Raw genomic sequence first — 27,713 nt, 5'->3', positions numbered from 1 at the left:
TAGGGGATGTGTGACATGCACATCTCCATTCAGCCCAGCAGAGGCTTCTCCTTCCCCCCCACGGTATGGCCTGTCCCCTCTCCTGCTCTCATGGAACACTCATGTCTGGGTGACCAAGAGTCCACAGCAGTTGTGGAACAGCTCTTTAAGATGGTTTATAGAATAAGAAGACAGAAGAGATGGAAGGATGATGCCAAGATTCTGAGCAGACATTTATGTGCCCTCTGTGAGCGAGACTTTCCACAGAACAGTTCAGGGCCTAATTCTGGCTTCTTTATGTCACTGACAAAGCTCCAATGGTGTCCAGCAGTGGTGGAGTTGTGTGAATGCTCATGTTGCCAACCCCAGTGTGCACAGGGATGTCTGTAAGGTGTCATCATCTCCTCCACACTTAGAGATGGGTGGAATTGCCACGTATTGGGCATTGTGATCCCACCCAGCAGCAAACCAATCCTAAGGAGCAGGACTGAAGAGAAAGCCAGGGTACCAAAAGAACTCATCCAAGTCTTCAGGCTCCCCCCTGGAGGAGCAGAGGTGACTCTCCAGGAGGAACACTGCACAGGGCTCTTGCCAAGAGCCCAGGCAAGCCAAAGCTTGGCATCATCACCAAGGCTGCACCCAAACCTTCAGTGACAGTCAAACTGTGCTGGATGTGTCAAATCAGACCTGCTCCTGAGCTGGGCACCTTGCGGCTGGCATCAATGTCCCGTCATAGACCTTCCCCAGAAAACCCTGATGATTCCTTTCCACTGAGCACCCTTTAAAAGCAAGAAGGAACTGCTGCCTACGCAGGAAGTGGAAAGTCATGAAAAAGAGAGAAAAACAGTACCTTTCACAGGGATTCAGCTCACTAATTAGAAACGGAAACTCAGTGCCTGTTGCATGAAAAAATTTCCTCTTCTGATCACAGAAATCAATCAAGGCATGAATTAAAATCAGACCTACCTGAGACAGCTCCTTGTGAGCACAGTTTACTCCTCCAATTGGAATGATGTTGGGCATCAAAGGCCTTGGATACTCTAAAACAAATTCTGACCTTAGGAGCCACACTGAACCCTGGCGTAAGAGATCCTGCACTGTCACGTCCTGCTGGAGGAACTCGGAAGCCAGTTTTGAGTAGGGTTCAAAAGCAAAATCACAGAGGAAAGTATCTGGGATATCATGAAGCAGATTCTTCATCCGTTGGAAAAAGGTCATCCGGTCTGTAAGTTGTGTAAATCCCCTGGGGACATAGGAAGGTGGCTTGGGACACTGAGTGGCTTCAAAATCGAAACCACACGGGATTCCTCGTAAGAAATACACGGCAGGAAGTGAAAGATGCTTTGCCAGGATCGCCCCACACAGTAGGACAGGATCTGTAAGGACAGCATCAAACTTGCTCTCCTCAAGGTTCCTGATGAGCTCTTTGTTTTGCAGGAGATGTCCACAGCTGGAGACCCCAAAATTAGTGATTCTTTTAATACCTTGGTAGGCTTTAACAAATCTTTCCAGAAAAGATCCTTGTTCAAATGAAAAATGAAAAAATGCCTGGAATTCTTTCTTCAAATCATCCTGTGTGTAAGGGACTGAGTACATTTTCATCACAAAGTTCTTGGATGGCTTGATGCGCATAGTGACTTCAGGTGCCAGCACTACCACTTCATGTCCCTTCTGCTGGAGCATGTCCACCACCTCCCGCATGCTGAGCCAGTGGCTCCCGTCCACTGGCACCACCAGGAGCTTCCCAGCAGCAGCCAGACCCAGCAAGGACAGGAGCAGAACCACAAGTGGTGGAGAAGCACTGAGCCCTGGGGCCATTCCTGCAGGGATCAGATGAGTGCCTCCAGGGAAGGAGATGCCCAGCTTAGTGATTGTAATCTATCTGATCTCTGTTTTTTATGGACAATCTTTAGACTTATTTGCATTTGGTAAATATTTAAACAGGGAGAACATTGCAAAGGTGGCAGAAGAGCTGTTAATGTTCATCCTATTCGGCAGAGGAAAATCAGGGCAGGAGTTACTCTGGGAAACACCCCCTCTCTGTATTGGAGGGACACTGGGTTTGGAGGAAACCTGCCTGGTTATGTAGGGAGGAGTTCAGATAGTCCAAGGTGCAGCTGGAGCTGAGCTTGGCCAGGTGTGAAAATAACAAGGGCCACTAAGGGTCTGTCAGCCACAATAGGAAGGTCAAAGTCAGTGCTTCTCCCCCAGTAAGCAAGTCTAGGAAGCTGGTAACAATGGAAAAGGTGAAGACTGAGGGACTCAAGAACTGTTCTTGCCTCAGCCTTCACAGAAACCTCTCTTCCCACACCTCTTGAGTGGATGGATGGCAAGAAAGGGCTGGGGGAGCAAAATTCCACCCAATATAAGAGAAGATCACCTTGGTGACCACTTGAGGAACCCAAACATAAGGGCACCTGATGACCCAAACACATGAAACCCTGTGAGATGCATCCAAGAGTCCTCAGGAAATTGGTTGATGGAGTTGCCAAATCACTCTCCATGATATTCTAATAGTCCTGGCAGTTAGGTGAAGTCACAGTGACTGGGAAAAGGAAAGCTTTGCACCCACATTTAAAAAGGACAGAAAGGAATCCCCTGGGAACTACCAACCTGTCAGCCTCAACTCTGTGCCACAGAACAGACCCTCTTAGGAGACATTCTGTGATTGAAGCAAATGAGGAATCCTTCAACAAGTGGTCTGCTCAAAAGAGCTAATTAACAGATCATTAATTTTCCAAACAAGAATTTTCAGTATAAGATAATTTCTCCCCTCCTGCCATTCCATATAGTTTTCTGTTTGCAAAAGATTAGAAAAAATATTAAAGCTTCACATGGGAAACAGTTCTTCACCAGTTTTGTATTGTGACACTGCGAGGAAAATGGAAATTTGGCTATCAAAGTTCATTTCCCTGCAACGCCTCTTTTTGGAAGGATGAAGTAGCGGCTGGAAGGAAAAAGGACACGGCCATGGTTTTTGCCAGCTGTACTTAAAATGAATTAGCAACTCAGAAATAGCATTTTAGATCAGTCTGGGGAGAGTTTGCCCCCAGGCCATGAAAGTGAACAATATTAATGCAGAGACATGATTTGCAGACAAGCCCTAATCATGAAAATTGTTGTACTTTTGACAATAGAATCATTTAGTATTGAGGTTGATAACCTACACCAGAATATTTTTAAGGACATTTATGAAACTACTGTGGCTTTGGGCACATCCTTTGTATGGAAACTTTAGGGAAGGCAGCATAAAGATCTTGCAGATGCAAATGCTGTCAGAGCAACCAGAACATTGTCTACTACTTGGCGCATTATGGTGCTTCATTTCTAAATTATGAAAGGGTGGGTCTATCAACCAAAAAGATTCCCTGTTTTTAAAAATCAATTGTGACAGTACAACCAATGCATGGACATCGTTATAGACACACAAAGCATTTGCAAACAGCATTAAACATTCAAATATTTTACCATGGCAATCACTGACCTGAGATAATGTTTTTTTCTTCCTGCAGTTTATACCTTCAATAAAAACTATGTTTGGCATCACTGGCATGGGATACTCAAACCCAAAATCTGTTGTTTCAAGCCAAATGGATACATGGCTTAAGAGCTCCTCCACTGTTACTTGTCTGCGAAGAACATCTAAGGCCAAAAGTTTAAACGGAAAATAGGCAAAATGGCAAAGAAAGGAATCTATGAACTTGAGAACTGAGTTTTCCACATGCTGGATTAACACCATGTGGTCTAAGCTGTCCATAAATGTTCTTGGGATGCAGGAAGGCAGGTCTGGGCACTGAGTAACCTGCAAATACAAACTTCAGGGAAATACCTGGAAAGAGAAAACAGACGGGACCGAGAGATGCAGAGCCAGGATTTGTCCACATGGTACAAGAGGATCCATGAGAACAGGGTTGAATTTACTGCTTTGGAGATACTGCATCAGATCTTTGTTGCGCAGCAGCCTGCCGCAGGAGGAGGTGCAGAGGTTGGAGATGAACCGGACTTTTTCAAGAAGAGCAGTAATTCTTTGATGAAAAGGTTTTCTTTCAAGAAGATAATTCCCAAGGGAACGCAAGCATGCTCTCAGCTCATCCCTTCATAACGGCACTGGATATCTTTTGAGGGTGTAATGTGCACACGCCTCCAGACTCGAGTTCGCTTCTGGTGCCATGGTGACAATCTGGTGGCCTTTCTGGTTCAGGGCCACCAGCAGTGAGAGCAGGCTAAGCCAGTCACTCTCATCCATGGGGATCACCAGCAGCTTCCCACCACCTGCCGAGCACAGCAGGGATAGGAAAAGCAGAATCCCCACCGGAGGTGAGTAGCTGTATTTATCCATGGTCCCAGAAATCCAAATTCTGCTCATCTGCCCCAACCTAGCAGCTTTTAAATACAGCCACAGGTCCCTGCCAAATTCCCACATTCCCCTTTAACAACTGCGCTTTTCCAGCAGAACCATTCACATGTAGCCATTGAAAGCATTGATGAACTGACAAATGAATTTGGGTTGGGCAGAATTTGGGCTTGGTAAGTGAGACTCCATTCGGCCTCAATCTGTGCTGATTGATACTAGATTGAAAATAAAATCAAGTTTTGACAAAATAAAACCCCGAGAATAGTGCTGGCACTTGGAAGTAACCAGGCTTGCTGAAAGCAGGTATTAAAAATGCTTTATTTCTTTCCTTCTTTTTGAGAAGCATTTTTCAGCTGTGCTGTAATGCTTGGCAAATTTATGTTTAAAATTATAAAAATGTGGCACTATACAGCAGAAGAGGCTCTGGGATTTACATATGGCTCAGCACTGGTGCCAGGAACACCACCAGGTATGAATTTAATCCACTGGAGAAACAGAGGTGTTTGCATCAGTGAAGGAAAGCCACTGGGTTGATGCTGTCATGCACACCACTCCTTGTTCTTACTCTGACCTGTCTCCATCATTTTTTTCCTTCCAGAAATGATAGGAAGAAATGAGAAGTGAATAATTAATATTTCTGCAATAAATATTGCTGCTGGGCTATGACGTAAGAGCTCATCCCGTTCCACCCCCTGCCATGGGCAGGGAAACATTTCATTATCTCAGATTGCTTCAAGCCCCATCCAACCCAGCCTTCAATACTTCCAGGGGTTTGGGCAGCCACAACTTCTTTGGGAAACCTGTGAGGTCCTTGACATCATCACAAGAAAGACTTCATCCCAATATCCCATTTGATCCTTTCCTCTGGCAGCTTAAAGCCATTCCATTTGTGTCATCACTTCAGGCTCTTGTAAATAGTCTCCCTCCAAGAGAGAGATAAGATACATCCTCATCAAATAGCTCCTGTGGATCAGGCAGGTGTGTGATTACCACACCCTCTCCCAGCCAGCCACTCACCTGAGATAATGGCTTCTTCTTCTCTCCACAGTGGATGCCTCCAATGAAAACCATGTTGGGCATGACAGGCGTGGGATACTCAAAGACAAAGTCAATTCTCCTCAGCCAGACGGATCCATGACTTAAAAGATCTGTCATTGTCATTGGTTTTTGGAGGAACTCTGAGGCCAGCTCTTCAAACTGAGAATAGGCAATATTGCAGCTGAAGGACTCAGAAAGAGCAATCAGGAAGTTCCTCACCCTCTCGGAGAAGGTCATGTGGTCCGTGTTTCCCGAGAACATGCGTGGGACATAGGACGGCGGGTCCGGGCCCTGAGCTGCGTGAACATCTAAGGCACACGGGACCATTCGCAGAAAGAAAACACTGGGGATGGAGAAGTGCAGGGCAATGATCTGCCCACAAGGTGACACGGGATCCGTGAGTAGGGCATCGAAGTGACTGTCTCCGATGTACTTCATCAGCTCTTGGTTGTACAGCAAGGACTTGCAGGAAGCATGAAACATAGTCCCGCTCTTCCGATAATCTCCCAAAAGCTTCCAGAATCTCACCAAGAAAGGCTCTTGGCTGAAAGCTCTTGCACTAGCAGAGTGTATGTGTTCTTCCATGTCCTCTTTCGTGAATGGCACAGGGTAGGTTTTCAGTTCATAGACATCTGCGGAATCGATCAGGATTTTGTTGTCCGGTGCGACAACCACGATTTCGTGCCCTCTCTTGCTCAGCTCCACCAGAACTTTTTTCATGCTGAGCCAGTGGCTGCCCTCCATGGGGATCACCAGCAGCTTCCCAGCAGCAGCCGGGCTCAGGAGGCACAGGAAGGGGAGAAGCAGTGTCACCAGCATGCTGTGGGCTGTGCAGAGAGGAATCCTCACACCTGAGAGGCCAGGGCTGCTTTGCCAGCTTTTTACCCTTCCTCTGCCCCTGCCCTTTTGACTCTCCTCCCATTTCAGGTCATCAGATCTTTGTGACAAAGTCACGGACAGCAATAAATGATTAGGATCGATTCAGGGCCGGTTTTGACTCCAAAGGTGGCTTTGTGAGAGTCAAGAAAGGAGTGTCACCGTCACACACCATGATAAGATTATTGGCTCAATGCTACCTTTTTCCTCCAGCAGGGCCCCAGCTTTGTGGAACTTCTTGCCACCAGCCCAGGGTCTGATGACAAAATACAGGGAAAATCCATGAAGAAAAATGCAGCCAAAGAGTGAATGCTCAGAAACACTGCTGACCCCCCATGGGAGAACTGTGCCTATCAAGGGAGCACTGAAAGGACGGTTTTCCATCAGTTCCACTGTCATAGACTGAGGTAATATAGCCCTTTTTAAAAGCATTTTCCTCTCTAATAAAACAGATGCAAGTAATACAGTGAAACATAACTTACAGTAAAGATTAATAAGAGAAATCAGTAATATTGCAGTACCTGGGGTTTGAGTTTTGCTTTTTTTTCAATAGTCAAAACCCTGAGCAAAAATAATTTCCCTTAATGCACACTTGCATTTTGTTGGAAGATAAGCAGTCAGCAGAAAATGTTTCCTCATTTCTCCATATAACTTTAACCTAACCTAACCCCTTATCATATCAGGTATAAAATGAAGTTGCAAAAAAGCATTTCACCCTTGTACAACAGATAACAAAGACAAACAACACCTCTCCCACTACAAATCATGAACATTCATGGCCAATGAGGGCTCTGTTCATGACCAATGTCGGGTCAGTTCATGACCTCAACCCTGTGTCCAGATCCTTCTTGATTATAAATGGCTGAGGGTTTAATGCTGGTGATAACGTCTTAAAAAAGTTTATAAGTAGGTGAATATGGGAAACCATTTCCTTCTCTGGGGCATTCTGGAGCTTTTAGATTGAAATCCTTGCTGGATCTTTTTTTTTCCCCATTTCATTTCTGCATGGTTCTTTCCAAGCCTGGTAGGAAATCTTGGACTTTGCTGAGAACCTGCTCTCCAAAAGGAGCAGCAGCTCCATCACCCACACTGATCCCATATTGGTAGTTTGCAACATGGATTAGGTTAATGGGAATATTCAAACTGCTCAGAGGCAGGCAATGCACAGAAGATGGGCCATAACCTCAGACAAGGCTGCCAAATGAACACAGGAAGGTTGGCACACAAAAGCCCAAAAGGAAATTTCCAGCAGATAGCCATACCCAGAAAAGATTAAAGCCTAATTCAATGATATACAAAAGAAGAGGAGGATGAAACTGGAAAAGGATTTCTTTTGGGCCTTAGTTATTGACACCATGACCATGAAGGCAGGTGGAAAGAAATAAATGTAGTGGATGGCTGTGATAGAAAACAGGTAAGATCTTCAGTCCTATAACCTTAACTCTGGATGACAGGAGAGGGGATATATGGAAGTAGGGAGAGATAGTCCATGAGACAGCTGGGAAAGGAGGATATTCAAATTCTTCAGTTCAGCAAAAGAGATTATCATTTGCATAAAAGCTACATGTCACTTAAATTGTCCTAATTAAGTCTGATAAGGTTTTAGGTCTGGCAGGAATGCTGGTGTGGAGCAAGCAGGGCCCCCTGCAAGACCTCCTTGGAGAGCTATCCCCTAGGTAAGAATTGTTCAGTCATGGTGACTAGGCTAAGAAACCCTTCTCCCCTCTTCAGACCCCTGCTTTATCTCCTTATAAAACTATTGCTCATATTCTCTCAACCCCAAACCACTGATTCTTTTGCCAAGCCATACCAGCCATATAAAAACTCCTGCTTGTACCCAGTTGGGCAGAATGCTGCTGTCACTGGACTCCCCATAGCAGAAGAAGACAATAAAGAACTCTGTGGAACCTCTACACAGCGCTTCCCAGTCTCTTTTCTCTGTGCCAGCCGATTCACCTTGCAAGACAAGCTGAAAACACTTAGAGCTGAAATCACCATTAGAGCTGATCGCCTGAACTCCAGGCATTGCTTGCACACTGGTACCTTCGTGGCTGAGACTGCCTTAGCCTCCAGGAAGGGCTGTTGTTGGAGTCAGTGAGTCAGGGGTCTCTCTGAGTTGTTCAGAGAGAAGTCAGAGTGCAGGGATTGAATTACAGCTTTTGGATGGATTGAAGTATATTAAGCCATTCACACATAAAGTAGACATTTAAGTAGAAGTAAGTCAGTAATTTTAGGGTGAGTTCTAATGCTTTCAGTAAGTGAAATGTTTCAAATGCCAGAGTAGCAGAGCGAGTTCTAGTGAAGGTTGAAACATACTGATATCTTTAGCTCCAGGCCCACAGTTGTAGATGGGATTTAGACATAATAGAGCTCTAGTAACAATATTGCTTACATTTTTCAGATAGAGCAAGATAGATTGTATGCGTAGTTCTATACGTGCCCTGGTGTGCTAGGAAACCAGAATTCTAATAAATTAAGGGGTGGTGGTCCGAGTTTGCATCTTAGCTTGTTGGAAAAATCCTATATAAGGGTACGTACTGGGGAGAGTTATTGCTTTTAGGCATTTTAGCTTCTAGCCATTCGCTTATTGCCACTGCATTTGCCGTCGCTTATTGCTTTGCCATTGCTGCCTGCTTGCCTGTTGAGAGAGATGTTCTTTGTAATAAGATGTGCTTTGTAATAAATAACCTTTTTGACTATTAGCTGCTTTGCTTATTTAAGTTAACTCGACAAAGTAAGAGCCAAGAGCTCGGAGTAGGAGCCTAAGAGCTCCAGAGGTAGTGCCTTAAGAGCACTGGAGGGCAAGGAACCTCACAGGCTGTTCTTGCGGGACCCTCTATCCAACCGACGCCAGGCACTGGCTGCTACTTAATGAGTATTAGGAAATAATATTTCTGCATCATGCAGGATTTTTATCTTTAAACACCAAGCTGTTGCCAGTTAGCATTTGATGTAAGGATTTGAGTGACATCGCTTGCCCAGGATGGCAAGATGTAGGAAAGAGATAAGCTTTAAGGTCCATTTCAACCCAAACCATTCTGATACTCTATGACACATTTATATTTTTGCCTTTTCAATTAAAAGAAACAAACAGAATTTTGTACCTGAGACAGTCTTTTCTTCTGAACACTGTTAATCCCTCCGATAAAAGCCGTGTTTGGCACCATTGGTCTGGGGAACTCAAACACAAAATCGTATCTCATCAGCCAGAAGGATCCTCGGCTCAGGATTTTGGTCGCTGTCACTTTCTTTTTGAAAAGCTCATATGCAAATTCTTCAAAATTATCCTAGATAGGATTTGCCTTGGCTTGCAAAGTAGTATGTAACCAAAAGTATGGATTCTGTCACCATCTGTTAAAACCAGGAGGGGAAGTGTTCTTTATCTTTTCCACAACACATCCTTCCTCCAGGGAGACATCTTCTGTTAATGGGCCATTGAGTCCCACTGCATGACTGGTAAAATTACATCATCCCATTGAGAGATGCCCCACCCAGCATTTCCTACCTAGATAAAATCTGAGATTTGGAAGATGAGAGCAGTCCTTTTCCACTAGATTCCAGAGAAAAACCAGTCCCTTCTACAGCATCACTGAACCTTTGGAGGAAAACTGCACCCATCTACAGGACCACTGCTTCAACTGAGCCACATCTGTCACTCTGGGAAAACTATAGCCACTATTTAATCAGACAGCTGCCAACACCCTGACTGACAGGGTGTCAGGTTGTATTCTGACTCTGTCAGTGTTTTGTTTTTTGTATTACTGTATTTTTTTTATTTTATTTTCTCTTTTAATTTTCCTAGTAAAGAACTGTTATTCCTATTCCATATCTTTGCCTAAGAGCCCCTTAATTTCAAAATTATAATAATTTGGAGGGAGGGGGTTTACATTTTCCATTTCAAGAGAGGCTCCTGCCTTTCTTAGCAGACACTTGTCTTTCAAACCATGACAGATTTTGGCGCCCAATGTGAAGCACGAGGGCATCAAGTGAAAAAGGAATAACAGTTCTTGAGTAACGTAATTTTTGTGTGCTGGATATTGAAACCTCATTAGGTGGCACCATGAGGTCTAGCTTTCCCTGGTTCTGGTGGCACGTGGTCACAACTATATTTCTCCCATTTTCAGGCACTTATCTAAACATGGGCTCTATAACTAAAGCTACTGTGGCTGTTATCCAGTTTGCTTTATGGTTAATAAGGTGATTTTTATTTTCTCTGGAAGGTGGGCACATGGATTCTGGACTATTACACACTAAGCATATATTTTTGGGGTTACTTTAATAATGGTACCTACTGTGACAAAATGATACCAGGGGAAATTTTCTCCCAATCCTTCACCCAGTTTTTTGGATCTACCCCACCAGTTTTCAAAGGGTTCAAATCTTCTCTAAATGCTAATAATATCATACAGTGGCTGGTGTTGCTGATAGGCATCTTTTATCTTTTATCTAGCATTCAGAGATAAGGGCAGATTGGTTTGGATAACCACACTGATACCTACCCCAGGAAATAGGGATGCTGCCCCAGAGCCTGACCCTGCCCTACAGCCCACCTCAGAAAGGAACCACCCAGGTTGGGTAGGGGTTCTAGTGAAGGAGATGTGCGAGATGTGCCAGATGCTGAAGGAGTACTTTTCCCTAGCTGGTTAGAAACCCTCCACCTGCCTAAAAGAGGGACAGTCTGATGGTGCTACAGTGGAACCCACAGATCTTACAACCATCCAGGTTCCAGCTGAACTGCAAGAGCAATCACAGCCAACAGCAGTCACCCCTGAGGCAATAAAGAAGTCTAGGATAAAAGCAGAGCACCCCATCAACAAGGACAAGCAGGAAGGGCCCTCAAAACCAGCAGAGAAACCAGAGGTTTAGATCATCACTGAGTCCCTGTCATATGATAGTCTCCATAATCTACGATGGGGCCGTGAGGCTTATACAACCTGGCTGCTTTGGGTCTGGGACCTTATGGGTACAGGCGTGCAGCTGGATGGCACTGAGGCAAGGAATTTGGAACCTTTAACCCAAGACTCAGGGGTAGATTAGATATTCATATAGGAGCAAGGGGCCCTTTCCCTCTGGGAGCGGATTTTAATGAGTGTAAGAGAAAGGTTTGCCCACAGAGAAAGAATGCAATAGCACCATCACAGAATGCGCTGGAAGACCCGTGAGGAAGTGGTCCAACAGCTGAGAGAAGTGGCAGTATTGGATGTACTCTTTGTGAGGGATGGACAACATGATAATGACAGACTGTTCAATAGAATGGGCATTAACAAATGTCTTGAGCATTTCACCCAAGTATTTATCGGTGTAAAGTATTGGATACACTTCCACTGTGCAATTCTGAGGCTCCTTTGACTTCATATACAGACTGGTAGCAGGTACAACCACAACAACTTCGTGTCCCTTCTGCTGCAGTTTCTCCACCACTGGGCGCATACTGAGCCAATGACTTCCATCCTGAGGTACCACCAGGATCTTTCCACCTTCAGCCAGGATTAAAGACAGAGTAAGGAGGAGAAATAACCAGGTGCCTTTGTAAAAAAGAGCCATTTTGGTGGGAGTGAACCAGAGGGTTCTGCTCCAGAGGGATCCATGCAGTTGTTTATAGAATGGTCCATGCAGAGTAAGCAGGGAATTTATTGCCTAAGCAAATTAATATTTAACTTCCCTATATAGTTGGGATTCGCCTGTGACTTTGCCTATGTTTGTGGAAGGGAAGGGAAGCCGAGTCCTCAGGAAAATACTTGCACTTTCTGTTAATGTTTAAGCTTTGAACTCCGTTAGCACTAAGACACTGTCAGCACTAAATCTGTGACACCAAGAGTGGAGGTGTAATGGTTTAACAATCATCACGGTTAAAATCATTGACCTGCTAAAAACACAGCAAGAAAAGAATAGGAATGGATGCCACTTCGTTCCTTAGGACACAAGGCTGATGTTGAATTCCCACTCCTGCAAGCAGCCAAACCTGCACCTCTTACAAAGATGTCACAAGAACCAGGATATACCATGCAATCTCAAATCTGAAAAGAAGAAACTTGATTGGCTTTTATTCACCTGGAACTGCAGTAAAAGAGTGAACTAATGAATGGGTTCAAGGCAAACAAAGGGAGTGGAGGCCAGCACAGGGACACAAAGAAGGAGATTTGCTCTTTGGCTGCTGTCTTTAAAACCCTTTTCATGTCTTGTGAGCAAGAAAAAATCTAAGTGAAGGTGTAACACCTTCCACTAATCCCACTGATTAAATATTTTGTCTTTGTGCAAGGAAAAGCAATGCCAGAGCAAAGCCTTTCGGACAGTGCTAAGGAAGATGTCCTCTTGATGAAAAACTCAAGTTTTTCTGTTCTGATCATAAATCGTGGCGAGACTCCCAGCATTGTCAGACAGGAGAAAAAAATCCATACAGCCTGAGGCATAGGGATTTGTCTCATGACATCCAAATGATGCTGGGACTGCCCTGAGTAGCACCACTCTGTTACAGTGGACATGCAGAAACTACCCTTAGACATGGAAATACAATTTCTGGAGACAGCCAAAGCAGGAGAGGTGGAAGATGGCACAGACTGAAAGCAGGAGACTGTACAGATTCACAAATAATTCTCATGAGATTCAGGAAATCTGGACTCAAAGAGTTTATTGCAAGTGCTGTGACAAGAGCTGACCAAATGAACTCGGAAATTGCTGCTTGGTTTGTTTTCTAATCTGAACTCGATCGGACTTTCAATGGCAAAACCAGATGGCTGAAAACTGCGAGTACAAATTCATTTTCCATGAGTAGAACAGAAAAAGCGTCTTGATAGGATGGCCACACTTTGTTATGGACTCCACAGATTCCCTACTTTTTGTACCAGACCATCAGTGCAACAACTATGGGGAAATTGAGGCAACAAGATGAAAGGCAAGAGAAATTAGAGATAAAGGGAGGACATAGAAAGAGTGCAAGGAGTTCTTAGATCAGCACAGGATCAGCTGAGGTCAGGTCTAAGATGGATATTCAGAATGAAATAGGAGAAATTCCTCTGCTGTCGGTAGAAAAGAGACTGAAGAAAGGAGAAACACAGAAGATTTATCCAGCTGTGGAACATGTGATTTTCACCTATCAGGAATCTTAAGACAGGAGCTGGCAGGGATAAAATGAGGGCAGGATGTCTATATTTTTGTAGCAAAATTACAAATTCTTTGCATCTTTGAGACATTCAGGATATAAATATAAAGACTTATTTTGTGTAATCACCAAGAATTTACTTCTTAAATCTCAAACTAGCACCACTCTCGTGAGGCCTAACACGACAGAATGCCTTAGATATAATTTTATCAGTTTATTCTAGTTAATAGAATAATCCATGACTTGTTTATCAGTCTAGAGGGCTCTTCATAAGGCTGTCAAAGAGCGAAAAAGAAATCTAAGAGAAGAAAGAAAACCTCCAACCCTGCAGCTCAAAGATACCATTCAAAAATACCACATGAATTGCATTCAGAAATGCAGGAGCAATTTCCTAGGAAACGGCTTTGTGTCCTGCTTTGTGCCTGGAATGAAATGTCCAGTCATACTGTTTTTGAGATTACATGGTATCTATCAAAATAGACTCAGATTCCTAGATTAGTTTTAGCAACCCTGCAGAAGAATTCTGGTAAAAGCAGATGTCAAGGAGTAGGTCTGAAAACTTTTCTGAGTTCTGCATTCAAGTGTCTTTCTCTAAATCCATGATTGTAAGATTATTCCTTGCCATTTCAACGCGACATTCATATTTCATCCAAACAATAAGGCATAACTTAACACAGACAGCCAGTTTCCAAATAATTTCTCATGAAAATGCAACTAAAGTGATGAAACTGTTGCTGATGAGCCTGGAGTTAAAAACAAAAGATGACTCTTGGATTTCAGATAAAAGAAATATATGTCCAACGTCATTAAAATGAAATCAAAACTGGATCTGGTTGGTGCTTAATACACATTCATAGAGGACAGAAATTTCCATCTGGTAGATGAATTTCCTTTTTTGTTTGGCTTCTTACAAAATCCTCATTAACTTAAAGAAGTGTCTATCAAGCTTATTTGATTCCAGTCTGTGGAAAACAACTACCCAAACCTACTTGAATCGAATCATTATCAGAAATAATAATTAAAATGTCAATAGCAATAGACTTCTTCTAATAATATAATTACTTTTAATGAGGAAATGTAGAATTTGAAGGCAAAGGAACATTACCTGAGGCAGTGGTTTCTTCTTAGCACAATTGATCCCTCCAACAAAGACCATGTTGGGCATCACTGGCCTGACGTACTCGAACACAAAGTCAAACCTCAGGATCCAAATGGCAGCGGGGCTCACGAGGTCCGTGAGGGACATGTCCCTCTGAAGAACTTCTGAGGAAAGCTTAAGTGCTTCTGCATAGAGACCGTTGCAGTAGTCAAGTTCCAGGAGGGAAATCAGTGCATTTTCCACTCGCTGGAAAAAAGTCATGCGGTCCGAGTTGAAGCTGAAGAGTCTCGGGACATAGGACATAGGGCTCGGGCTCTGTGGGGCTGAAAAGTGCAGGTTGCAACCAAATCCCCTCATGAAGAACACAAAAGGAAGGGAGAGATGATGCGCTAGGATGGTTCCGCACATTAAGAATGGATCTGTCAGGATGGCATCAAAGCCGCTTTGGTTGAGGAACTTCAGGGTCTCCTGGCTGCGGAACAGGTCCTTGCATTGACCAAGGAAGGTATCGAAAAACTTCACCGAGACTTTGTACACCTCTAAAGCATTGAGGGGGAAAGGCTTCTTCGTCAGGTATACTGTGACACATTCCCAGAAGGCATTATCCAGCTCTTCCAGGGTCTGTCTCACCGGGTACGTGACCACCTTGTAGGCCTGCGTCGTCTCCATCTGCCAGCTCACCTCGGGAACCAGCACCACCACCTCGTGTCCTCTCCGGCTCAGCTCCTCCACCACCTCCTGCATGCTCAGCCAGTGGCTTCCCATCATAGGCACCACCAGGAGCTTCCCTCCATCCGAGAGGCTGGGCAGGAGGAGGAGGAGGATGGAAATCCAGGCACAGCAAAGCCTCAAAGCCATATTGCTGTGGTCACATTAGGGGCCGTGGAAGAGATTTCTCCTGCAGGTTGTAGCCTGAAGGTGCTTTGGAAAGCAAATGATGGGAGAATTTGTTGCGTCGTGCTATGTAGTAACACTATAGTTAATGATTCACAGTTTTGAAATTTGAGTGGTTTATCTTGCTTTTTCCATCCTTTCATCGAAAGCCAAGTTTAGCCAAGTTTGTTCACCCTTCCACTGCTGAGTCATCAAATTCCTTATGAAACTGATCCATGTAATACAGTGAAACATAACTTAGTAACGATTAATATGAGAAATCAGTAATATTGCAGTACCTGGGGTTTGAGTTTTGCTTTTTTTTAATAGTCAAAACCCTGAGAAAATATAATTTGCAAGACTTGCATTTTGTTGGAAGATAAGTAGCCAGCAGAAAATGTTTCCTCATTTCTCCATACAACTTTAACTTAACCCCTTATCCTATCAGGCATAAAATGATGTTGCAAAAGAGCACTTCACCCTTGTACACCAGATAACAAAGACAAACAACACCTCTCTCACTACAAATCATGAACATTCATGGCCAATGAGGGCTCTGTTCATGACCAATGTCGGGTCAGTTCATGACCTCAACCCTGTGTCCAGATCCTTCTTGATTATAAATGGCTGAGGGTTTAATGCTGGTGATAACGTCTTAAAAAAGTTTATAAGTAGGTGAATATGGGAAACCATTTCCTTCTCTGGGGCATTCTGGAGCTTTTAGATTGAAATCCTTGCTGGATCTTTTTTTTTTCCCCATTTCATTTCTGCATGGTTCTTTCCAAGCCTGGTGGGAAATCTTGCACTTTGCTGAGAACCTGCTCTCCAAAAGGAGCAGCAGCTCCATCACCTACACTGATCCCATATTGGTAGTTTACAACATGGATTAGGTTAATGGGAACATTCAAACTCCTCAGAGGAAGGAGATCGACAGAAGATGGGCCATAACCTCAGACAAGGCTGCCAAATGAACACAGGAAGATTGTCACACAAAAGCCCAAAAGGAAATTTCCAGCAGATAGCCATACCCAGAAAAGATTAAAGCCTAATTCAATGATGTACAAAAGAAGGAGAGGATGGAACTGTAAAAGGATTTCTTTTGGGGCTTAGCTATTGACACCTTGACCATGAAGGCAGGTGGAAAGAAATAAATGTAGTGGATGGCTGTGATAGAAAACAGGTAAAATCTTCAGTCCTATAAGCTTAATTCTGGGTGACAGGAGAGGGGCTATATGGAAGTAGGGAGAGACAGTCCATGAGACAGCTGGGAAAGGAGGATATTCAAATTCTTCAGTTCAGCGAAAGAGATTATCATTTGACAAAAGCTACATGTCACTTAAATTGTCCTAATAAAGCCTGATAAAGCCTGGTCTGTCAGGATGTAATATAATCTGAATGCCATGTATTAGGAAATAATATTTCTGCATCATGCAGGATTTCTATTTTTAAACACCAAGCTGTTGCCAGTTAGGATCTGACGTAAGGATGTGAGTGACATCCCTTGCCCTGCATGGCAGGATGTGGGAAAGAGATAAGCTTTAAAGTCCCTTTCAACCCAAACCATTCTGATACTCCATGACACATTTATATTTTTGCCTTTTCAATTAAAAGAAACAAACAGAATTTTGTATCTGAGACAGTCTTTTCTTCTGAACACTGTTAATCCCTCCGATAAAAGCCGTGTTTGGCACCACTGGTCTGGGGAACTCAAACACAAAATCGTATCTCATCAGCCAGAAGGATCCACAGCTCAGGATTTCTGTTGCTGTCACTTTCTTTTTGAAAAGCTCATATGCAAATTCTTCAAAGTTATCCTAGATAGAATTTGTCTTGGCTTGCAAAGCAGTATGTAACCAAAAGTATGGATTCTGTCACCATCTGTTAAAACCAGGAGGGGAAAGTGTTCTTTATCTTTTCCACAACCCATCCTTCCTCCAGGGAGACATCGTCTGTTAATGGGCCATTGAGTCCCACTGCATGACTGGTAAAATTACATCATCCCATTGAGAGATGCCCCACCCAGCATTTCCTGCCTAGATAAAATCTGAGATTTGGAAGATGAGAGCAGTCCTTTTCCACTAGATTCCAGAGAAAAACCAGTCCCTTCTACAGCATCACTGAACCTTTGGAGGAAAACTGCACCCATCTACAGGACCACTGCTTCAACTGAGCCACATCTGTCACTCTGGGAAAACTACAGCCACTATTTAATCAGACAGCTGCCAACACCCTGACTGACAGGGTGTCAGGTTGTATTCTGACTCTGTCAGTGTTTTGTTTTTTGTATTACTGTATTTTTTTTATTTTATTTTCTCTTTTAATTTTCCTAGTAAAGAACTGTTATTCCTATTCCATATCTTTGCCTAAGAGCCCCTTAATTTCAAAATTATAATAATTTGGAGGGAGGGGGTTTACATTTTCCATTTCAAGAGAGGCTCCTGCCTTTCTTAGCAGACACTTGTCTTTCAAACCATGACAGATTTTGGCGCCCAATGTGAAGCACGAGGGCATCAAGTGAAAAAGGAATAACAGTTCTTGAGTAACGTAATTTTTGTGTGCTGGATATTGAAACCTCATTAGGTGGCACCATGAGGTCTAGCTTTCCCTGGTTCTGGTGGCACGTGGTCACAACTATATTTCTCCCATTTTCAGGCACTTATCTAAACATGGGCTCTATAACTAAAGCTACTGTGGCTGTTATCCAGTTTGCTTTATGGTTAATAAGGTGATTTTTATTTTCTCTGGAAGGTGGGCACATGGATTCTGGACTATTACACACTAAGCATATATTTTTGGGGTTACTTTAATAATGGTACCTACTGTGACAAAATGATACCAGGGGAAATTTTCTCCCAATCCTTCACCCAGTTTTTTGGATCTACCCCACCAGTTTTCAAAGGGTTCAAATCTTCTCTAAATGCTAATAATATCATACAGTGGCTGGTGTTGCTGATAGGCATCTTTTATCTTTTATCTAGCATTCAGAGATAAGGGCAGATTGGTTTGGATAACCACACTGATACCTACCCCAGGAAATAGGGATGCTGCCCCAGAGCCTGACCCTGCCCTACAGCCCACCTCAGAAAGGAACCACCCAGGTTGGGTAGGGGTTCTAGTGAAGGAGATGTGCGAGATGTGCCAGATGCTGAAGGAGTACCTTTCCCTAGCTGGTTAGAAACCCTCCACCTGCCTAAAAGAGGGACAGTCTGATGGTGCTACAGTGGAACCCACAGATCTTACAACCATCCAGGTTCCAGCTGAACTGCAAGAGCAATCACAGCCAACAGCAGTCACCCCTGAGGCAATAAAGAAGTCTAGGATAAAAGCAGAGCACCCCATCAACAAGGACAAGCAGGAAGGGCCCTCAAAACCAGCAGAGAAACCAGAGGTTTAGATCATCACTGAGTCCCTGTCATATGATAGTCTCCATAATCTACGATGGGGCCGTGAGGCTTATACAACCTGGCTGCTTTGGGTCTGGGACCTTATGGGTACAGGCGTGCAGCTGGATGGCACTGAGGCAAGGAATTTGGAACCTTTAACCCAAGACTCAGGGGTAGATTAGATATTCATATAGGAGCAAGGGGCCCTTTCCCTCTGGGAGCGGATTTTAATGAGTGTAAGAGAAAGGTTTGCCCACAGAGAAAGAATGCAATAGCACCATCACAGAATGCGCTGGAAGACCCGTGAGGAAGTGGTCCAACAGCTGAGAGAAGTGGCAGTATTGGATGTACTCTTTGTGAGGGATGGACAACATGATAATGACAGACTGTTCAATAGAATGGGCATTAACAAATGTCTTGAGCATTTCACCCAAGTATTTATCGGTGTAAAGTATTGGATACACTTCCACTGTGCAATTCTGAGGCTCCTTTGACTTCATATACAGACTGGTAGCAGGTACAACCACAACAACTTCGTGTCCCTTCTGCTGCAGTTTCTCCACCACTGGGCGCATACTGAGCCAATGACTTCCATCCTGAGGTACCACCAGGATCTTTCCACCTTCAGCCAGGATTAAAGACAGAGTAAGGAGGAGAAATAACCAGGTGCCTTTGTAAAAAAGAGCCATTTTGGTGGGAGTGAACCAGAGGGTTCTGCTCCAGAGGGATCCATGCAGTTGTTTATAGAATGGTCCATGCAGAGTAAGCAGGGAATTTATTGCCTAAGCAAATTAATATTTAACTTCCCTATATAGTTGGGATTCGCCTGTGACTTTGCCTATGTTTGTGGAAGGGAAGGGAAGCCGAGTCCTCAGGAAAATACTTGCACTTTCTGTTAATGTTTAAGCTTTGAACTCCGTTAGCACTAAGACACTGTCAGCACTAAATCTGTGACACCAAGAGTGGAGGTGTAATGGTTTAACAATCATCACGGTTAAAATCATTGACCTGCTAAAAACACAGCAAGAAAAGAATAGGAATGGATGCCACTTTGTTCCTTAGGACACAAGGCTGATGTTGAATTCCCACTCCTGCAAGCAGCCAAACCTGCACCTCTTACAAAGATGTCACAAGAACCAGGATATACCATGCAATCTCAAATCTGAAAAGAAGAAACTTGATTGGCTTTTATTCACCTGGAACTGCAGTAAAAGAGTGAACTAATGAATGGGTTCAAGGCAAACAAAGGGAGTGGAGGCCAGCACAGGGACACAAAGAAGGAGATTTGCTCTTTGGCTGCTGTCTTTATAACCCTTTTCATGTCTTGTGAGCAAGAAAAAATCTAAGTGAAGGTGTAACACCTTCCACTAATCCCACTGATTAAATATTTTGTCTTTGTGCAAGGAAAAGCAATGCCAGAGCAAAGCCTTTCAGACAGTGCTAAGGAAGATGTCCTCTTGATGAAAAACTCCTCAACACAAAGTTTTTCTGTTCTGATCATAAATCGTGGCGAGACTCCCAGCATTGTCAGACAGGAGAAAAAAATCCATACAGCTTGAGGCATAGGGATTTGTCTCATGACATCCAAATGATGCTGGGACTGCCCTGAGTAGCACCACTCTGTTACAGTGGACATGCAGGAACTATCTCTAGATATGCAAAAGCAATTTCTTGAGATGGCCGACACAGGACAGGTGGGAGACTGTAGAGGCTGAAAGCAGGAGATTGCACAGATTCACAAATAATTCTCATGAGATGCAAGAAATCTAGACTCAGAGTTTATTGCAAGTGCTGTGACAAGAGCTGACCAAATGAACTTGGAAACTACTGCTTGATTTGTTTTCTACTCTGAACTCGATTAGACTTTCAACGGCAAAACCAGATGGCTGAAAACAGCCACTACAAGTTAATTTTCCTTGACTAGAACAGAAAAAGCGTCTTGATAGGATGGCCACACTTTGTTATGGACTCCACAGATTCCCTACTTTTTGTGCCAGACCATCACAGCTACAAATGGGGAAAAGTGAGGCAACAAGATGAAATTAGAGATAAAGTGAGAAGAGATAAAGAAAGCGTGACGTTTTAGATTAGCACAGGATCAGCTGAGGTCAGATTCAAACTGGGTAATTATTGCTGAGAGAATTAACAGCCAGACTCATTTTCCAAAGCAACAGATAAGTTTCAGTGTGTTTGTTTTTTACAATGAGTTCCAAAGGGCACCTGGACCCCTGTCAGCCCTGAAGGGTGTGGTGCTCCTTACCAGCTCCTGTTTTAAGTGCAAACAAGATGCTGCGGAACATCAGATTCCAAATGTGAGAGAGCCAGGTGCATGCTTAGAGGAAAGCCTTCCCCATTGCATGCCAAAGGCCATCAAAGCTTGCGTGAGCCAGGACTGCAGATTTGTTTTCCTCTCAGAATCAATAAAGGTTGTGAGGGTTATTCCAGGGAAGCTCTTGGAGCTGACAGGGAGTGATGGAGCAGCTCTGCAGGATTTGGGCTCCTCACTCTATGACTGTTTCAGCTCCAAAAGGTTCTAAAACTTTCTCAAACTTTTCACCTGTGAGTGGTACTGGGTGCCATGTGTGGATTTCTGTGTGGCTGTGGCAGTAAGGAAAAAGAGGACCAAACAGCTACCTCAGCACCGCTAAAACTACAGCAAGAACACCCAATATTTGTTGTGGAAAACCATGGGAGTGGTGTAAGAAAAAGGCCTGTGGATTCCTTGTCTGAGAAAGAAACTGCATTTTGAATCTCTTGTTCTCTCTCCCTCTCCCAGTAATCCCTTTTTCTTTTCTTACCTGTTGAGCAATGGGTTCAATAAGCCTTGGAGAACTATTTATTCTTCCCACAGAATTATGTGTCTCAAAAGTTATGACAGGCCAGGTCTTCACCACTGTGTATGTGAACAGGCAAATGTAATTTCTAACCCATGACTCACATTAGTTTTGTTTACACAGAGCTCCTCGGCACTGTTGAAAGTGAAATAGAAGAAATTCCTCGGGTGAGGGTAGAAAATGTAGCTAGAAAAGAGACTGAAGAAAGGAGAAACACAGAAGAATTTTCCAGGTGTGGAATGTGGTTTTCAACTAACAGGAGTGTGAAGAGAGGAGCTGAGAGGGACATAATGAGGGCAGGATGTCCCTATACTTGTAGCAAAGATAGAAACTTTTTACAGCTCTGAGACCCTCAGGATATAAAAACAAAGACCTAGGTTGTGTAACCAGCAAGAATTTGCCTCTTAAATCTCAAACTAGCTCCACTCTCATGAGCCCTAACATGACAGAATCCCTTAGATATAATTTTATCCTAATATTCCAGTTAATAGCATTATTCTTTGCCCTGTTTATCAGTCTAGAGGTCTCTTCTTAAGTGTGTCAAAGAGCATAAAGGAAATCTGGAAGAAGAAGGAAAAACCCCACCCCTGCAGCTCAAAGACACCGTGCAGAAATATTGCGCAAACACAATTCAGAAATGCAGGAGCAGTTTCATAGGAGAGGGATTTCTGTCCTGCTTTGTGCCTGGAATGAAATGTCCAGTGCTACCATTTTTGAGATTACATGGTTTATATCAAAATATATTCAGAAGTCAAGATTAGCTTTAAGAAACCTGCAGGAGAATTCTGGTGAAAGCAGATGTCAAGGAGTAGGTCTGAAAACTTATCTGAGTTCTGCATTCAAGTGTCTTTCACCAAATTCACGATTGTAAGATTATTTCTTGTCATTTCAATATGACATTTATATTTCACCCTCACAAAGAGGATTTACTTAACACAGACAGCCGGTTTCCAAATAGTTTTTCACAAAAATAAACAAAAGTGAAGAAACTGATGCTGATGAGCCTGGATTTAAAAACAAAAGATGACTTTTGGGGTTTTGACAAGATAAAATAAATATATATTCAACGTCGTTAAAATGAAGTCAAAACTGGATCCAATTGGTGTTTAATACACATTCACTGAGGACAGTAATTTCCATCTGGTAGATGAAATCCCTTTTAGGTTTGGTTTGTTACAAAACCCTCATTAATTCAAAGAAGTCCCTATAAAGGTTATTCAATTTCAGCTTGCGGAAAACAACTACCCAAACCTGGTTGATTTAATCACTACCAGAAGTTAAAAACCAAAACAAAACAAAAAACCAAACAAAAAAACCCCAAAAACAAACAAACAACAACAACAACAACAACAACAAATAAAATCAATAGCGATAAATTTCTTCCAATAATATAATTAGTTTTCATGGGGAAATGTAGAATTTTAAGGCGAAAGAACATTACCTTAGGCAGTGGTTTCTTCTTAGCACAGTTGATCCCTCCAACAAAGACCATGTTGGGCATCACTGGCCTGACATAGTCAAACACAAAGTCAAACCTCAGGATCCAAATGGCAGTGGGGCTCACGAGATCTGTGAGAGACAAATCCCTCTGAAGAACTTCTGAGGAAAGCTTAAGTGCTTCTTCATAAAAACCGTTGCAGTAGTCAAGCTCCAGGAGGGAAATCAGGGCGTTTTCCACTCGCTGGAAAAAAGTCATGCGGTCCGAGTTGAAGCTGAAGAGTCTCGGGACATAGGACATAGGGCTCGGGCTCTGTGGGGCTGAAAAGTGCAGGTTGCAACCGAATCCCCTCATGAAGAATGCAAAGGGAAGGGAGAGATGGTGGGCGAGAATGGCCCCACACATGAAGGCCGGATCTGTCAGGATGGCATCAAAGCCACTTTGGTTGAGGAACTTCAGGGTCTCCTGGCTGCGGAACAGGTCCTTGCATTGACCAAAGAAGGTGCTGAACACGTGCACTGAGGCTTTGTACATTGCCAGGGCATTGAGGGGGAAAGGCTTCTTTGTCAGGTGCACGGCAACATATTCTTGGAACGCATTATCCAGCTCTTCCAGGGTCTGTCTCACCGGGTACGTGACCACCTTGTAGGCCTGCGTCGTCTCCATCTGCCAGCTCACCTCAGGAACCAGCACCACCACCTCGTGTCCTCTCTGGCTCAGCTCCTCCACCACCTCCTGCATGCTCAGCCAGTGGCTTCCCACCATGGGCACCACCAGGAGCTTCCCTCCATCTGAGAGGCTGGGCAGGAGGAGGAGGATGGAAATCCAGGTACAGAAAAGCCTCAAAGCCATGTTGGTGCGGTCACAGAATATGGGCTGTGAAAGAGACTTCTCCTGAAGGTGACTGAGCCTTAAGGTACTTTGGAAAGCAACTGATGTGTGGATTTATTGCATTGTGCTATGTGGTAATCCTGTAGTTAATGATTCACAGTTTTGGGTTGTGGGTGGTTTATTTTGTGTTTTACCCTCCTTTCTTGGAAAGCCAAGTTTAGCCAAGTTTGGTGACCCTTCCACTGCTCCTAAGTGACCAGAGTTCCTCAGTGTGCAGTGAGCTCCTCAAGCTGTTACTCAGATCCCTCTGGACTCCCCATCATTGTTGTGTCTTGTGTTACTCCTTGGCCAGGACCCAGGGAGCCAACCTTGGTCTGACCAACTCCCAACACATAGTAACAAATGAAAAGAGCCTCTTCATGTTGGAGACACAGATCCTCAGGGATGGAGCAGGAGACCATCAGGAAATGGCTCAGAACTCTTCTGAGCTGCCAGTAATCTCCTCGGTGCCAGCAACACCCCAAAGAGGTGCTGAGAGAGGCTAACCTCTCTCTGCAGCTCAAGTTCTCACTTTACAGAGTTGTTTCCCCACCTGGGAAGTTGCCCTCAGGTAGCTGAAAACACCTGCCCCCCAGGAATCAGACCAGCACTAAATCTGTTTTACCAGCCACTGGAGCCTCAGGTTTCAGACCTGACTCAGCAAAGAAGCAGGTTCAGCCCAGACATGATTTCCCCAACCTCACAGCATTGCCACGGACGCCAAAATTAAAAATAATGCACTCCAGGATATTCAGAGCCATGCAGCCTCCGTCCCTCAGGCACACAACTTCTCTCATCTCCTTTGATACCATGGTCAATGCAGAAAAATGACCTGCATATTGTTTTCCTCAGATCAGCCTGATTTATTATTTCTGTTTTACCAATGCCTTTAATTACTTCTACTGGGAAGGTGGCAGAGAGCCCTTTTGTGTCAGGATGGCTTTTCAGAAAACAAAGTTTTTGAGTGTCAGAGTAGGGGGGAGAAGCTCTGAGGTGAAAGACACTAAAATCCCCTCTAAGTCTTTTATTATAAACTGAAAAGAAAAAACATCAAAAATACAGAAAAAAACTACTAAATATGTTCAGATTTTTATAAAGCACACTTGGAACTGGGCATTGGGAATCTGACCAGTTTAGCAAACAGCATTTTCTCACAAATAAAGGTTAATTTATGTATTTTGTGATGGCACCTCAGCTGTTTGCTGAAGTTGGATAAGGAGAGAGCTGCCAGGGAAATGTCCTGCCCTCCCCTCCCTCCTGCTGCACGATGAATTTTCCATCTAAACCTTCAGCATGGGGAGTGGGTGCAAAGGCCATCCCAGGACGGGTGAAGTTAATCAGTGCCTCAGTGTTTGTGAACTTGTCAAAGGCTCCCTTGGTTGGCCTGGTTATCCCAGGTTATCCCAGCCAGGAATTCTGGAATTTGCTGGGTTCAAGGCAGGGCGAGATCAAAGTCGCTCCCTGCTTGTATGTGACCAAAGGGACAGTAGCAAGGGTGGATTTGGGTGAAAAGTCACAAATTTGGGGGCAGGCCTGTCCAGAGCTGGGGCAGGGGTTAAAAAATCTTCAGAGCTGAGGGAACTGTGGGTGCTTATGGAGAAAAGGAGGCCCAGGGGGCCCCTCTGGTCGCTCTCTGTGACTCCCTGGCAGGAGGTAGGGTGGGATCGGGCTGTCTTGTTGTGTCCCAAGGGAAAGGATGAGAGGAAATGGCCTCAAGTTGCACCAGGAAAGGTTCAGAGCAGCTATTAGAGAAAAAAAATAATTCTCTGGAAAAATGGTTAAGCACTGGAATAATTTGCACGGGGAGGTCGTGGTGTTGCCATCTCTGGAAGTGTCCAAGAGGAGCCTGGATGTGGCACTTGGGGACGTGGTTTAGGGGTGATGCTGGCAGTGCTGGCGTGAGGCTGGGACTGGGTGATCCTGGAGATCTTTTCCAAGCTTGATGGTTCTGTCAGGTGCAGGCTGGGCCATTCCAGGCTCAGGAGGGAATTATTAGGGGAGCTACATCACACTAGCCAAGGCTGGAATAATTCCATGACTAGATATCCCAAAATTCCTCTTCTAAATTAATGTAAAGAGATTCCCAAACCCCTCTAATAAACCCACAGAGGAGATGCCAAACTCCTCCAAAAAATCAAGAGATCCTTATACCCTTCTATTGAATTCATGACAATAGATACCCAACCCCCCCTAACAGGTCCATGAAAGCGGTCTCCAAACACCTCAAATAAATCCACAACAAGAGGTCCCAAAATGCTTTAATAAATCCATGGCAGGAGATTCCAAAACCCATCTAAAAAAGCCATGGCTAGATATTCGAAATCACTGTAATAAATCCAGGACACAATACCACTGATTGTTTGAAAGACGAAGCTGGTTTTCATAGAATCCCAGGATGGTTTGTGTTGGATGGGATCCTAAAGCTCATCCTGTTCCACCCTGTGCCATGGGCAGGGAAACCTCCCACAATCTCAGATTACTTCAACCCCCAGCAAACCCAGCCTTGTATACTTCCAGGGGTTGGGCATCCACAGTTTCTCTGGGAAACCTGTGTAAGGACATTGTCATTATCACAGGGAAGATTTCTTCCCAATATCCTGCCTGACCCTTTCCACTGTCAGCTCAAAGCCATTTCCTTTGTGCCATTACTTCAGGCTCTTGTATAAAGTCTCCCTCCAAGAGAGATAAGATACATCCCTATCAAATACCTCATTTGGATGATTCACACCCTCTCCCAGCCAGCCACTCACCTGAGATAATGGCTTCTTCTTCTCTCAACAATGGATGCCTCCAATGAAAACCATGTTGGGCATGACAGGCATGGGATACTCAAAGACAAAGTCAATTCTCTTCAGCCAGATGGATCCATGACTTAAAAGATCTGTCACTGTCATTGGTTTTTGGAGGAACTCTGAGGCCAGCTCTTCAAACTGAGAATAGGCAATATTGCAGCTGAAGGACTCAGAAAGAGCAATCAGGAAGTTCCTCACCCTCTCGGAGAAGGTCATGTGGTCCGTGTTTCCCGAGAACATGCGTGGGACATAGGACGGCGGGTCCGGGCCCTGAGCTGCGTGAACATCTAAGGCACACGGGACCATTCGCAGAAAGAAAACACTGGGGATGGAGAAGTGCAGGGCAATGATCTGCCCACAAGGTGACACGGGATCCGTGAGCAGGGCATCGAAGTGACTGTCTCCGATGTACTTCATCAGCTCTTGGTTGTACAGCAAGGACTTGCAGGAAGCATGAAACATAGTCCCGCTCTTCCGATAATCTCCCAAAAGCTTCCAGAATCTCACCAAGAAAGGCTCTTGGCTGAAAGCTCTTGCACTAGCAGAGTGTATGTGTTCTTCCATGTCCTCTTTCGTGAATGGCACAGGGTAGGTTTTCAGTTCATAGACATCTGCGGAATCGATCAGGATTTTGTTGTCCGGTGCGACAACCACGATTTCGTGCCCTCTCTTGCTCAGCTCCACCAGAACTTTTTTCATGCTGAGCCAGTGGCTGCCCTCCATGGGGATCACCAGCAGCTTCCCAGCAGCAGCCGGGCTCAGGAGGCACAGGAAGGGGAGAAGCAGTGTCACCAGCATGCTGTGGGCTGTGCAGAGAGGAATCCTCACACCTGAGAGGCCAGGGCTGCTTTGCCAGCTTTTTACCCTTCCTCTGCCCCTGCCCTTTTGACTCTCCTCCCATTTCAGGTCATCAGATCTTTGTGACAAAGTCACGGACAGCAATAAATGATTAGGATCGATTCAGGGCCGGTTTTGACTCCAAAGGTGGCTTTGTGAGAGTCAAGAAAGGAGTGTCACCGTCACACACCATGATAAGATTATTGGCTCAATGCTACCTTTTTCCTCCAGCAGGGCCCCA

General features: G+C 44.3%; 3 protein-coding genes across 3 annotated transcripts in view; all 3 read right to left on the bottom strand.

Moving 5' to 3' along the window:
- LOC130255407 (UDP-glucuronosyltransferase 1A1-like) overlaps positions 1-1,865 on the bottom strand; it is a 38,191-nt gene extending 36,326 nt beyond the window's left edge. The window contains exon 1 of the mRNA XM_056496050.1: positions 946-1,865. Coding sequence (XP_056352025.1) covers positions 946-1,797 — 852 coding nt within the window. The 5' untranslated portion in view covers positions 1,798-1,865. The remainder of the gene's footprint in view (positions 1-945) is intronic.
- Positions 1,866-4,075: 2,210 nt separating this feature from the next.
- LOC130255604 (UDP-glucuronosyltransferase 1A1-like) lies at positions 4,076-6,608 on the bottom strand. Its single transcript, XM_056496497.1, has 2 exons — positions 5,329-6,608; positions 4,076-4,251 (listed from the first exon to the last, which is right to left on the bottom strand). Exons 1-2 carry the CDS (start codon positions 6,188-6,190, stop codon positions 4,076-4,078), a joined length of 1,038 nt encoding a protein of 345 aa, XP_056352472.1. The 5' UTR covers positions 6,191-6,608.
- A 19,454-nt stretch (positions 6,609-26,062) lies between these two features.
- Positions 26,063-27,704, bottom strand: LOC130255416 (UDP-glucuronosyltransferase 1A1-like). The gene has a single exon (XM_056496062.1). It carries the CDS (start codon positions 27,431-27,433, stop codon positions 26,618-26,620), a length of 816 nt encoding a protein of 271 aa, XP_056352037.1. The 5' UTR covers positions 27,434-27,704; the 3' UTR covers positions 26,063-26,617.
- Positions 27,705-27,713: the final 9 nt, after the last annotated feature.

Source organism: Oenanthe melanoleuca, chromosome 7, assembly GCF_029582105.1.
Source record: "Oenanthe melanoleuca isolate GR-GAL-2019-014 chromosome 7, OMel1.0, whole genome shotgun sequence".
In the NCBI taxonomy this organism is placed as follows: Eukaryota; Metazoa; Chordata; class Aves; order Passeriformes; family Muscicapidae; genus Oenanthe; species Oenanthe melanoleuca.
The sequence above is the reverse complement of the archived record's forward strand: the minus strand, read 5'-3'. Positions and strand labels throughout refer to the sequence as shown.

Excerpts from the sequence above, each read along its gene's own strand:
- LOC130255604 (XM_056496497.1), bottom strand. The coding sequence starts at position 6,190 with ATGCTGGTGACACTGCTTCTCCCCTTCCTGTGCCTCCTGAGCCCGGCT. Across the intron at positions 4,252-5,328 it reads GAGTGGCTGGCTGGGAGAGG|GTGGTGGGAAGCTGCTGGTG; the intron begins GTGTGGTAATCA and ends TGTGCTCGGCAG.
- LOC130255416 (XM_056496062.1), bottom strand. The coding sequence starts at position 27,433 with ATGCTGGTGACACTGCTTCTCCCCTTCCTGTGCCTCCTGAGCCCGGCT.